The sequence below is a fragment of the Ictalurus punctatus genome, chromosome 14 (assembly GCF_001660625.3).
Source record: "Ictalurus punctatus breed USDA103 chromosome 14, Coco_2.0, whole genome shotgun sequence".
NCBI lineage: Eukaryota > Metazoa > Chordata > Actinopteri > Siluriformes > Ictaluridae > Ictalurus > Ictalurus punctatus.
This window is the reverse complement of record NC_030429.2, coordinates 19839801-19853861: the sequence shown is the minus strand read 5'-3', so window position 1 is coordinate 19853861 and position 14061 is coordinate 19839801. Positions and strand designations below refer to the sequence as shown.

General features: G+C 37.6%; 1 protein-coding gene across 3 annotated transcripts in view; it reads left to right on the top strand.

The window, feature by feature from the left end:
* Positions 1-3381, top strand: part of cntn1a (contactin 1a) — a 73075-nt gene extending 69694 nt beyond the window's left edge. For all 3 annotated transcript variants that reach the window (XM_053685917.1, XM_053685916.1, XM_053685915.1), the window contains one exon: positions 996-3381. In XM_053685917.1, the coding sequence (XP_053541892.1) occupies positions 996-1072 (77 nt within the window). In that variant the 3' untranslated portion in view covers positions 1073-3381. The remainder of the gene's footprint in view (positions 1-995) is intronic.
* The last annotated feature ends 10680 nt before the right edge of the window (positions 3382-14061 follow it).

Genomic DNA, 14061 nt, shown 5'->3' with positions numbered 1-14061 from the left:
GCCTTACCTCTTTGAGGTTGGAAAAAATGAACTAACAATACAATTGCACCTGTTTGGCAAATAGGTTTAAAAAAAGTATAATGTTCAAGAGGATTTTTTGGTTAATACTTTATTTTAGGAGTGGATTTAGGATGTAGGCTATGACTTTTCACAGTAAATAGCACAATATGATATAAAAGTGTACAAAGTGATTAAAAATCCTGCACAAACTGGATTGACATTTAAATTATTTAACTGTCAACACGTATATATTGATTATAACATGAAAAAAAAAACTTCATAGGAGCTGCAATGTTGAAATAACATAACATTGTGACAACTTATGGAAATTTCCTGCTTTCTGAGGGCCATTCAAATTTATCTTTGCTACTCTGAGGTTGAAAACTTCCCAGTTTCCACTTAGTCATAAATGCAGCATACGCTGTATGGCCGAAAGTTTGTGGACACCTGACCATTATGCCCCTATGTGCTTGATGATCCCATTCTAGATTTAGTCCCCCCTCTGCTGTTGCACTCTTCTTGGAAGGCTTTCCACTAGATTTTGAAGTATAGCTGTGGGGATTTGTGCTCATTCAGCCACAAGAGTTTGAGTGATGTCGGGTGAGGAGGCCTGGGGTGCAGTCAGAGTTCCAGTTCATCCCAAAGGTGTTCAGTGGGGTTGAGGTCACAGCTCTGTGCAGGACACTCGAGTTTTTCCACACTAACCTTGACAAACCATGTCTTCATGGAGTTCGCTTTGTGCATAGGGGCATTGTCATGCTGGAACATGTTTGAGCCTCTTAGTTCTAGTGAAGGGAAATTGTAATGCTACATCATACAAAGACATCCTAAGGTATTGTGTGCTTCCAGCCTTGTTGCAACAGTAAGGTGTCAACAATAGTATACTTTTGGCCATATAGTGTATATCCTATAATCTGGTTTTAATGGTGCTATATTTCCATTTCTGTCTTATAACTTGTGTGTGTGTGTGTGTGTGTGTGTGTGTGTGTGTGTAGCTGGAGGGGCCTTGTCAGTTCCATCCCTGAGTCTCTGTGTCCTGCTGCTGGTGGCATTGCTCAGCCTGACTCTCTGAATGTAGCGCTGTCACTCCTCTGCCTTCACTCCCCACAGTGAAGAGGACTCTCACTGGATGACGCCTTACAGGACTCTTATTCTACAAATTCCTATGCTCAACAATGAATATTCCCAACCTGGACTGAGCTATTTTGGAAGAAAAGACAATACAGAAATATAGAAAGGACGAGGATGTAACGGATTGTCTTATTCAGTATCGACTTAACCATGAAGCAGCGTCAAAGGAGTTCTCTCTTGTTCTCTCAGTATGCCTTATAATAATATCTCTTACCCTGCTCGTGGCTGCTTGTGGGTAGAGTGACATCTGTATTTCACAATTTACAGCACAAACATCAAAAGGCTGTTTCAGCTTTAATTTGAATTGAATCGGTTGCTCATTCTGTAGCACCAACAATCCTCTCAACTGAATTCATAATTTGGTTTCTGCAGTGTGCTCTGTACCCGCAACTGACATTTGATGAGTGATCGGCGTACGAGTGTCCGATAGTTAGATTAGTTTGCAAATCAGTGGAGCTCTCTTTTTTTTTTCCATTTCTGAGCTAATGCTTTCCTTGATGGATACAGTCAAAGCAAACTCCTCTGCTACTCCGACTCAATACAAACTAAAGAAAGTTACGCAGAATAGAAAATATAGCAATTTTATTTCAAGCTAGTATATGTATATGCAATAATTTATAAGCTATCGATTTCTTAATATATTTCAAGATTTCTTTGGTCATATTAACATATCATTAATAGAAAGATTATTTTACTTTAAATATATGGTTTCGAAGCCCTTAAATAAAAGAAAAGGAACATCGAGAAGTAAGAGAGATGTGCGCTTATAGCCTCTGTGGACTGAACGAGGATCATCGAGGGTTTAAAAAAAAAATGTAAATATTGCTGAAATCCTGTACTGAGGAGTAATTGTGCTTGTATGTGAACTGTATGTGTAGGATAAATGTCCAAACCATGGTTTTAAACCTAAACCAGATGATTATGTTTGAGTGTGTGTACATGTGCTTGTGAGTGAACTGTGGCATGAAAATCCACTGTGGCACGTCATGGGCCAAAATCTTACAGCACCTCTGGATAAGGGTGTTGATTCGGAAAAATTATCTCTAATCGTCACTCATAATTTATGAAACTCTGTCACTCCATTAGTGCTAAACGGCTCTGCAGCATTAGGACAACTTTTTGTTTTGACTGTATCTTGGAATTCTCGGTCATTTTGAAACGGTTCATCAAAAACAAAAACAAATGAATTAATTAAATAAAAACTTTTTTTTTTTTTTTTAACACAGGTTTCTTTTAACATTGTGTCATGTTCCAAGTAACAGTTGTAGGGCCTGGAACAAGGAGAAACTGGCTAGAAATGCTAATGTTAATGCTATTAAAATTCGAGCCCTGAAACATTTTTAAAAAAGAAAAGAAAAGAAAAAGCATTCCACTCTGAAATGAACAATTTCTGATGAGGGTTGTTGCTGAATCATTTCAACTGTTTTGTTTGTGTCATATGAGTCAAATCACCCATTGACTCTGTAGATGGTGATCGTATTGGACGAGCAAAAAATTTATTGCTAAATGCTTTTGTAACCTATTGTCTTTTCACATATAACCCATTAGAGATACACCGACCTGTCCAGTTATTAATGTGTTTAAAATTTGTTACCTTTAACTAAAAAAATACATTTCCATTTTGACACATTCAAAGTAATTCCATCTGACAATATTTTCTGAGAAGAAAATCATCACATTATGATAAATAGACCCTTTGTACTTCTATGAGAACAGAATATCTTCAGTTTTTTTTTTTTAATGTCCCAAGCTAATTTAATGTAATTTCTTGTTTTTTCTTTTATGTGGAACGTATATTGGATGTTGACCTCTCAGATGGACTGTCTGTGTGCATTTTAGCCTTTGCTTCATCATTTTTGTAATATTCAGAGACCACCACAAAGTGCTTTCTCTTTCCCTGTTTACTTCAGGCAACAGCATCATCAATGTAAAAAAGAAAAAGAAAAAAAAAGAAGCCAAATGCATGAAAGCCTTTAACTTAATTATTGCAATCAACAATTATTTGGAGTGCTATGGTACACTCTCAGATGCATGGTCTGGAAATGAATAGTTTATTCCAGTTGCATTAGAACGCCATACTCATTTGCGATGAAGGTGACTCATGTAACTCAGCTTCTTCTGATCTGCCTCTGTCAGTCAATAAAACGTGTGTTCAGGCTGAATGACAGGTTGTGTAGATGAAATGTAACTCGTGAGTCATTATCTGCTTCATTGAAGCCATTCTTCTCAATTAAAGTTTATAAAGACAAACCGGACATGATTCTCATTGAACATAGTGTCTCATTGAACTCTCGACAGTAAAAGTTTTAAGATTTAATAATAAGTGTTATTAAATATATATATTTTAATAAGTTTATCCATTTTGTAATATTGTTGTGATGGCTAATGTTGGTGGGTTTTTTTTTTCCACTTCTTCATGTTCTACTGTCGCTGTAATATTGACAAAACCTGTCTATAGAGTGCCTCACAGGAATCAATGACCAGAAATAATCCAAAATAAAATAAATGCCTATATACTCATCTGAAGAAATTGGCTAATGTAAGATAACTGTCACAAGAAACCTAGGCCCACTATTTTTAACTAGAGATTGGTATGAGTTTTTCATTGACCTAAAACAATTTTCCTAAAAGGAGTCCTAAAAGTAGATAAAGAGCTTACAATGAGACTAATGAAAAAAATATTATACTTGGTCATTTATTTATTGATGAAATGAATATTACATATGTGTGAGTGGTAAAAGTATGAGAACCCTTGCTTTCAGTATCTGGTGTGACCCCTTGTGCAGCAATAACTGCAACTAAACGTTTCCGGTAACTGTTGATCAGTCCTGCACATCGTCTTGGAGGAATTTTATCCCGCTCCTCAGTACAGAACAGCTTCAACTCTGGGATGTTGAGGGGTTTCCTCACATGAACCGATTGCTTCAGGTCCTTCCACAACATTTCTCTTGGATTAAGGTCAGGACTTTGACTTGGTCATTAAAAAACTTTAACTGTAATTTTCTTTAACCATTTTGGGTAGAATGACTTGTGTGCTTAGGATCATTGTCTTATTGCATGACCCACTTTCTCTTGAGATTCAGCACACAGACAGATGTCTTGACATTTTCCTGTAGATTTTGCTGGTATAATTCAGAATTCATTGTCCCATCAGTGATTACAATTCGTCTGGGCCAGATTCAGCAAAACAGGCCGAGACCATGATACTACCACCACCATATTTCACAGACGGGATAAGGTTCTTATACTAGAATGCAGGGTTTCCTTTCTCCAAACATAGTGCGTCTCATGTAAACCAAAAAGTTCTATTTTGGTCTCATCTGTCCACAAAACATTTTTTCACCAGACTTCTGGCTTGTCCACGTGATATTTAGAAAACTGCAGATGGGCAGCAGTGATCTTTTTGGAGAGCAGTGGTTTTCTCCTTGCAAGCCTGCCATGCACCCCATTGCTGTTCCATGTTCTCCTGATGGTGGACTCATGAACATTAACATCAGCCTGTTTAAGTGAAACACAGCGCTCACTCACTCACCCCAGTATATATAAATATATTTATGCAAATATATAGAAAATTCTAAAGGGTTCACAAACATTCAATCACCACTTTACTAGAGTTACACAAATATATTGCATAGCCTAGTATTTTCCAGTATATTCCACTTCTCTAAGGGTGTACACAAACAAATCCTTTAAAAACGATACAGATCACACAAACTTTATTTCCCAGTGCAGATGCCATTTGTAGCATTGCTCGGTCTTGCCTTGTGTTCTGGCCTTCAGCATGGAAAAGGTTTCTAAGAGCTGCAGGATCACACAGTACAGTCTTAATCTCTAGAAAGAGCACAGACACCTTGTTTTCAGCTCCTAACACAATACATGACAGGAGAAGAGTGTGCATTGACAGAAATAAAATAAGATGTATGACCCTTGATCTCGGGCAGGATCATTTGGTTTCTGAAGCATGGATGAAAAAAGTGATTGCTGATAAACCAGGCTGCATATTTCTGCAGCCACATTTTTGTCAAATGATGGGTGTAACATTCTTTTTCCATCAGGTTGCAAACAGATTTTCTGCTCTGACAAACACAAATGATTGACGTGCATATCTCATATCTTATCAATTTATCAAAGCAATAATTCTAATTCTGCTTTAAAAAACAACAACTTACTAGTTGTAAGTTAAGTTCTTTGATCAGAGAAGATTGAAACAACTCTTCAAGAGCATACAAACAGTGATATGAGATTTGAACTTGTTTTGTTGCCAGCACAAGCTAAATTGTTACACAACACTTCAAGATTGGGAATCTAACCATAACTCTAACCCTAGGTGTAGGTTTAACTTGTGAAGTAATAAAACAGCTTAACCAGCACAATTGAAGTTGTTACACAACACAAAATTTCCACCTCTGCCCGGTGTGAGCAGAGTTTGCATGTTCCCCCATGTTTCAGGGTTTCCTCTGGGTACTCTGGTTTTTCTCCAGAGTCCAAAATCATGCATTGGAGGCTGATTAGCATCTCTAAATTGTCTATAATGTGTGAATGGGTGTGTGAGTGTGTGTGTAATTGTGCCATGTGATGGGTTGGCATCCCAACTAGGAAGTCCCCCACCTTGTGCCCCAAGTTCCCTGGGATAGTGTCCACGCTCCCTACGAGTCTATGTGGGATAAGGGGTATCTTATGATTGAACAGGGGGATCAGATATAGTGTACATTTGAATGTGATTCTGTGTCATGAGCTGGGCACAGTAGCTTAGTGGTTAGCACACTTGCTTTGCACCCATGGAGTTTGGGACTCCGCCCTGTGTGTTTGCATGTTCTCCCCCTGCTTCAGGTTTCCTCCAGGTACTACAGTTTCCTCTCCCAGTCTACAGACTTTAAAGAGTTGTAGGCTGACTGGCATTTCCAGTGTCTGAAGTGTTTGAATGTGCATGCGATCTTATGCCCCGGCTCCAAGCTCCTCCGTGACCCTGTGTAGGATAAGTGGTATGGAAGGATGAATGTGTGCCATGAACAGACACAATCACTTGCCAACAGCCACACCCACTTCCACAAGTCCCTCCACACAGCCGCCTTCTAATTACACACCTGCTTCCCATTTACCTTAATCACTCAGTGTATAAATTTGACTCATTCAGTATGGCTTAAGTTTTGTCAGTTGGCTTGAATTCCTAAAGCAATTTGCAGAAACATATTGTCTACTGTTGTTCTGAGCAGACTTTATTTCTCTTAGAAAATCAACAAAAATATATTGTTTGACAATGAGTCTGATGTTGCTGTGTGCTAATCTGATATAAAAATTACTTGTATTCTTATAAATCCAGGTATGAAGCTCAAGTGGGGCAAATATGTTCTTTTAGTTTTAGGAGCCCCTTTTAGTTAAAAAAAAAAAAAAAAAAAAGACCTCAGGGAAAGTCCAAAAATGCAGAGCGATGTTTCTCATAATGCTCTTAATTTCTCTTCAAATTTATAGAGAGAAAAATGTTACTTGGGCCACTTCATATGTCTTTGCAGTGAAAGAACAGGAAACTTGTCCTGTGTGTTGGGAAGTTTATTGCATAAATGCACCACATTTTCTATAGACTCAATATCTGGGGTCCAGATGATACACTGGGCAGATTTCACCAGCAGTTGCAGAATATGATAGGGCAGATGGACTTCTCTCAGTGTCCTGATTGATACTGAGGGCCAGTTTGTCATTGTTTGGTAAGCAGACAGAATGGGGTCCACTGGGCTGCCTGCAACAGGACTGAAATCATCGAGGTTGTGTTTCTGTACCTGCACAAATTGTTATAAGGCACATAGACTTGAATGCCTGGACCAGTGACGGGCTGAAACTGTCAGTAAAGAGCTCAACCAGCTTCTCAGCACAAACCCAGAGCATACAGCTGAGTTGCCATTGGGCCCAGCAGATTTGTGTGGGTCTTCTCAATATGTCACTGGCGGTCATCGGACCAGATGATCTGTAATCCTGTGCATCACTAAAGGGTGTTCCAAAAGCCTCCATTCAAAGGGGACTTAGGGTCGATTATGCTTTTTTCACTGGCTGTTCGTGGATGTCCACTTCTCGTTATGTCCGCAACACTTCCAGTGTTTTTGAATCTGCTAATAAGTTTGACACAGTGTCATGTGTGATGTGATCGCAACCTTGCAACAGCTTCCTGATCCAGCCATGAGAATGATTTCAATACGTTCTTCTTTCGTCAAAGGCATTCTTAAATGAACATATAACTATATGAAAAATATATATATAACGTACACTAAGTATGAAGAATTTTGGAAGATATTTTGCTAAAATGTGTTCATTTCCCCTGTGCATGGAGACTTTTGGGACACTCTGTAGATCTAAAAGTGGTGTTGCAGGCCTTCAGCTTCTGCCAAGTTGTATGGAACATCAGAAACATCACTGGATCAGATTTGAAAACATACCAAATCCGATTTGGTACCAGTCCAGTGTTTCAGACCAGTATTTTTAATGGTTTTGGTAAGTGCATCTTACTTTTGTAGCCTGCCCAAGCTCATACAGAGATCCCTTGTTCAAATTTAAATGTTAAAGATTAGGATAAGCAGTTTAGATATGGCAGCTGCTTAAGGATATTAGGGGAAATTGTGGTCTCCTCCTGCAGCTTAGCCATGTTCTGCAGATCAAACAGAACTAAACCAGAGGATTATCTTCCATTCTGCTGATTGCATATTGAATAGTGTCATTAAAATGCACTTAGCAGAGCAAAAATGTTTCAGACAAAAAAAAGAGCACCTTGACATCCTTCCAGATGTGCATGCCTGGTTCACACTTCTACAATGTTAATGTGTAGAAACAGAGCCAGTTATACAGGTCCCAAGTGTGTGTGGTTATTTGCAGGTGCAATAGGACTAATCATTTCACAGAATGTGTGATCATACAGTATGTGTGTGACCTGCAACTTGACCTATGTGAATTACATACAGATGTGAGTCAAAACATTTTATAGTCAGATGTTCCAATTGACACTGAGGATAGTGGTCTTACTTATGAAAAAGCCTGTTTGCTGAAGGAAGAACTTGTCGATTTTAGGAGGTATGCATAATGGTCTGAATATTTTAGTTTTGCTAATTAACTGCAGCTAATTAACAGTGAGTATGCTGATTGCAATCTGCTTGTTATCACACACAAACCTTCTTGCAGCCACACATGCATTACATCTGCACTTACACACCATTAGCAATGCTGGTCTCAGTTTCATCATTAATCATTTTACGCACATGGCGCATAGCTAATACCTAACTCCGGTGAAGATTTATTGAGATGGCGAACAACCCGGTGGAGACGGAAATCCCAACTTCACGGTCAACACTCTCTCAATTTCACTGTCAGCAAAAGTGTATTAAGTCAATATGGTTTTTCAGCACTGGAAAGAATTATGAGTCAGTGTGGAAAGGAGCACTGTAACTCATAAGCATTACTGAAAAATGTAGACATTTATAATGCGAGTATGCACTTTGCATAGGAAAAAAAAACCCAAGCTCCTTTTCATATGAATATTTCTGCTCGAGCGTTGAATTCCAAGTGTGCTGTTTTCACACTGTAGTCTGAATGTGATGGTGTTTTTAAGGAAATAATGTGTCAATCATTGATATCCATGTGCAAATGAAATACTTTTCTCTGCCGAGTGGTAATGCTTTTGATAGGTTTGTGTGGGTGTGTGTTATATAAAGGTGCATTATATCCCTTTATAATTATAACAAGGAGGCTAAGAAATCAGTGTATTTTTTCGTTAATGAGGATAGTGGGAGTGTGTGCTGTTAGATCTGTAACAGCAGATGGAGGTATTTAGCTACACTGTAAACTCGGAGGTACACAACCAAGCTTTCTCGTATTGTCTTTTCTTCCGTGTTAACCCACTGGAATAACCTAAAAGTATTAATGCAATTTTTAATTTCTCAGTGATTTTGAAGCTGAAGACATATTCAACATTAAGTAAATACAGGAACAGGTTTGCATACCAGACAAAAGGGAAAAAAAGTGTTAATTGGATGTTGACAGATCCTGAGGCACTGTAGCAGGTGGTTGTTTTTCTTCACACTACATCACAGCGTGCATATTCCTCCAAGCACATCCTCAAAGGTGTAGTGCCTGTACTGTGTTATTTCTGTACTGTGCAACAGTGAATGTGAGAGCATGCTTCTATATGTGTGATAGCCTCATGTTCAATTCAATTTAATTTTATTCGTATAGCGCTTTTAATATTGTTAATAAAGAGTGTCACAAAGCAGCTTTACATAAATATATAAATTCAGGATATACAATTTTAATTAATAAATTTATCCCTAATGAGCAAGCCAGAGGTGACAATGGCAAGTAAAAACTCCCCGAGAAGTCATGAGGAACAAACCTTGAGAGAAACCAGACTCAAAAGGGAACCTATCCTCTTCTGGGTGACACAAAATAGTGAGAATATAAATCACTGTGTACTATGTGGTAAAACAAACAAACAAACAAAAAGCAGGAAATTCATTATAGTTGCCACATGAAGTCTATTTTGTTCAAGTTATGTTCAAGTTTTGTTCACTCATGGACTTGAGTGCAAAATTTTTTCGTGACAATTGCAGTCCTAAAGCTGTCATAGCAATTGCAGTCCAAAGCCATTTTCATGGTTTTTAAGTGGTACCATCCTCTGTAAGCTCATGCATCTTGATTGTAAATATAAGGAATAAAACAAGACAGGGCATGATCAATGACAGGGTGGTGTGACACCATTCTTTTTTTTTGTTGTTGTTAATTATTACAGTTAATGCTGTGTAACGTCTGTGAAACAGTTTAGTTCCAGTTATCACTTATGTTATAACAGCTATAAACAGTCTCTCTTGATAGCTAATATGGAAACAAAAATGCAGCTTGAGCTTAATGAGAAGCCAGAAAGCTACTTCTCTTCTGTTCTGAAAACTCACTTGGTGGAAAACTTACTTTCAAAGCATTAACAATGGAGACTCCTTCCATAAATGTTTAAACTTCTTACAAAATGCTTCACTTGGTTTTTTTGTTAAATAACATCATCATTTAAAAATTTTATTTATTTGTTTATTTATTTATTTATTTATTTATTTTTTGATTTATGGTTATGTGGAGCATCCACCATGCAAGTCCACCATGCAAGTCCCTGTGTTAGTTATTACTAAACAGTCCGTACAGGATTTTGCAGAGGTTTTTGTGATTGTTATGGCCAAAAATGCTTGATTTTGCTGCAGCTTTTTTCTAAATTTGTGCTTTTTTTGCGGAAAACTCCTCGAATTGGCAAAATTTCAATTGCATGAAATTGTTTGGCATGGTCTTTCGCAGTGATGTTTGTTGGTAAATGAGACCGTTTAGCTGTATTCATGTTCAACACATGTGAACTGAAGAGGGCTTTGGCTAAATGTGTGTTATGATGATGCCACAAGACCAAATCTGTCTAAAAATCTGTGGTAATTTTGAAAAACTGCAAGCTCCAATGAATATTATGGACTTTGCTTGATTTCGCATTAATTTCTGCAATCACAAAATTGCAACATCCTGGAAGGACTGACAATAGGAACAATTAATGTATGAGAACGAGCACATGAATACTATAAAAGCATGATTTGCCTTGCAGTTGGAACTACTGTCAGAACTACTGTTATAGGAAATTAATCAACACCTTCTGAGTAATCAGAATGGAGAATTCAACAGTGCTGTGGTACTGTATAAAGAAGTATAATGTGAAACTGTAACTCATGCTCAAGAGTATATTCTATTAGGGGGTCCACTTGTTATTGGTATTCATCAACAGGCATACACTTTAAAAAGTGACTCTTTAACCAGTCAAATTATAATTGTTCAAACAGATTAAAGAGAATCACACAAATAGCATCAGGGTTATTTCCACTAGACCATACAGTAGGTGTCAAAAAAGGCCTGCTGACCAAACCTGCCCCGCTGCCTTGTTTCATTTGACCTGCCCAGGCTTGCCAAAAAATAATACTGAAACAGCCATTTTTTACACTATCTAGAATTCACACAAGAGCCATAGTGTAGTGATCGCCTGCACCAACTTGCAGCTCAAATCTCACAGGCCTGAAATGCTGGTTAAAATCGCTGCGAATCGATTGCTCTTCATGCAATTCAGACCAGTGTCTAAAAAAAACTTGGCAGGTGTTGGCCTTTAATGTGATTCAATAATTGACTCCAATCCTAGTATCACCCAGTGTCGAGACCTACAAATGTGATGAAAAAGAAGACTTATGGGGTGCAAAGAAGAGAGAGACAGTGGATCATAACAGTGACAATCGAGTTCTTCTTAAACATTTTTCATAAAGTTCTATATTTCAATAATTGGAAAACAGATGTATAGTTTAAAAAGTAATCATTTAATCAGTTTAATAAATGTTTTCACCTAATAGTGCGTTATGTTGAATAGTTTCTGTTAGGTCTTTTGTCCTAGAATTGCCCTATTCAACTTTCAGAGCCTTAGGGTATGATGCAAATCAATAGAATAGATAATATGTTAAAAATGAATAGTCTTATATTATTGCCTAAAAATAATGATGTGGCCTGGTCAGAATTGGAGTTTGACACCCCTTCTGTAGACAGTAGTTATGTTTCCATCGGTGTTTTTTAAGCGAATTTTGGGATATTGCATAAAGCAACGCTAGTTAGAAACACCAGGTGAGAATAAAATCTAGAAAATACACATGAAAATCTTCTGCGCTCAATTGAGGCGGATAATGTTTTTATGTGACAAGAAGACTTGGACATAAACTATGATGGAAACACAATAAATTCCTCAATGTGCATCAAAAAAACTCATGTGACCTGGACAATTGGCTCAGAAAAGTATTGATACTTTGCACCAGTTTCCCTGATGATTTTGTCGTCTTGAACACATGGGATGCAAACTGTGCTTTATTCGCAAATGTTTATGTAATATTCCATTTTTTTTGTTTGTTAAATTCACAATGTGGATAGAAACATAACTATTGTAGTGATCATAAAGTCTCCAAGCTGAGAAATTCAAGTAATGATTGCACTTTATATGATTACTGTACTATATATGATGTACTGTACATTAGGATGGTGTTAACAATTGGAAGGTGAGTTTGCCAATAACACATACAGTACAGCCTAGGTATCATAATACAAAAAGATTCATTTAAATTCCCTATTTCTTCTCATACTTGGTCACACACATGCATGCGCGCACACACACACACACACACACACACACACACACACACACACACACACACACACACACACACACACACACACACACACACACACACACACACGCCTGCTTCTTTCCTGTCTGCTAACAATAGACCTGATGAATTGTATAATGCTACAGAAAGATTGTAGTTATGAAGGGATGCCTTCCCAGAGCTAGAGCAGCTCATGCCAACATGTCAGAGTCTTAGCTGGAGCAAAATGAAGGGTGCACTTCATGCCCAATTTATGCCAAGTGTTGAAGCGATGCTTTCACTTTGTCCAGTGACAGTGTTTGCCATCTTTAACAGGTTGGTGAATGGCTATTATTCCACTGCAATGCTTTGACAATTACAAGCCACAGAGTTAGCACATTAATCTTCTCTTAATGAGAATAAATATTTGGTCCTCAGGGTTACTTCCTTGAGAATCTTAATTTCTATGTTGTTTTGGTATATTTGGTATGGTGTCTGTTTTCTCTGGGTAGTTTTTTTGTTCTTATCTAGATTAAACTATCACAAATTGTGGGAGTCTCTTTAATATTTAGTATTGTATGAACAGCTGGACACATTAATCTTTTTCATCAAGCAGATTTTTTTTTCAGGTTCCATTATGAAGCGCTCTGGTTTGTTTGGTGAGAAGACTGTGGTGTGGGGTAAATGATTTGCTGCTATGTTAGTGTCCTCCACCTGTTCAGACTCTGAGACTGAAGGGAATAGGAGTGAGCTGGCCAGTCTGTTGCTCTTTTGATGGATGGGTGCTGTCTCAGACAATTTCTGCCCACCTTAGACATTTATATTCATATGCAGAGGGGATTTGTTGGCACTTAGGAAACTCTGGGAGAAAAAATGAAATCCCACTTTAGTTTTGTACTCACGACATTCTATACGTCATTAGGGTTGTAAACCCCAGGCTTTCACACAATACAATACAATTTTGATTCATAAGGCAACAAATTGATATTCGATGAATCTACTGAATGTCCTATAATATATATACTGTATGATACGTTACAATACGAATTTGATTCATAAGGCAATGAGTCGATATTTGACCTTAAATCTGCCATGATATGATACATATTCGATGTAGCATTCGACTGATATGTGACTAGCTTTGGTTCTAATCTGGGGTATTGGTAATTTTTCTAGCCTTTGAAATTATTTACCCATCAGTTCAGAAATATGAATTATTTTATACACACCAGTTGTTTGTCCTTTTATCTTGATAATCATGGATTTATGATGGTTGCATCGATTCACTTAATTTCTTACCTTTTTAAATAGATTCATCATTGCAAATTTTTGGATCATTACACCCGTAATTTAATGTGTACATTTCGGTGTTTAGCAGTGCACGGGAATATTTACTATTTAATATTTACTAATATTTACTGCTATTATATGTATGTGTGGTGGCCTGGGAAAACCCCTGCATATAATGAAATTTGACATGTTCTACTATGTACGTTTAGTAGAAAAAAACCTTTGCACATATCTCAAAGTGAAAACAACTACATTTAAAGATTCAGTCACATCACAGACGAGAGGCTGATGATCTGATTACAATTCTCCATGATTTCTCTATGATGTGTCTCATGCCTCATGTTGCATTCAACAGAGCTAGAGTAGCTCATGCCAACATGTCAGAGGCTTAGCTGGAGCACAATGGAGTGTGCACTTAATGCCCAATTTATGGCTATTTACACTACATTCCCAAGTGTTGAAGCAATGCTTT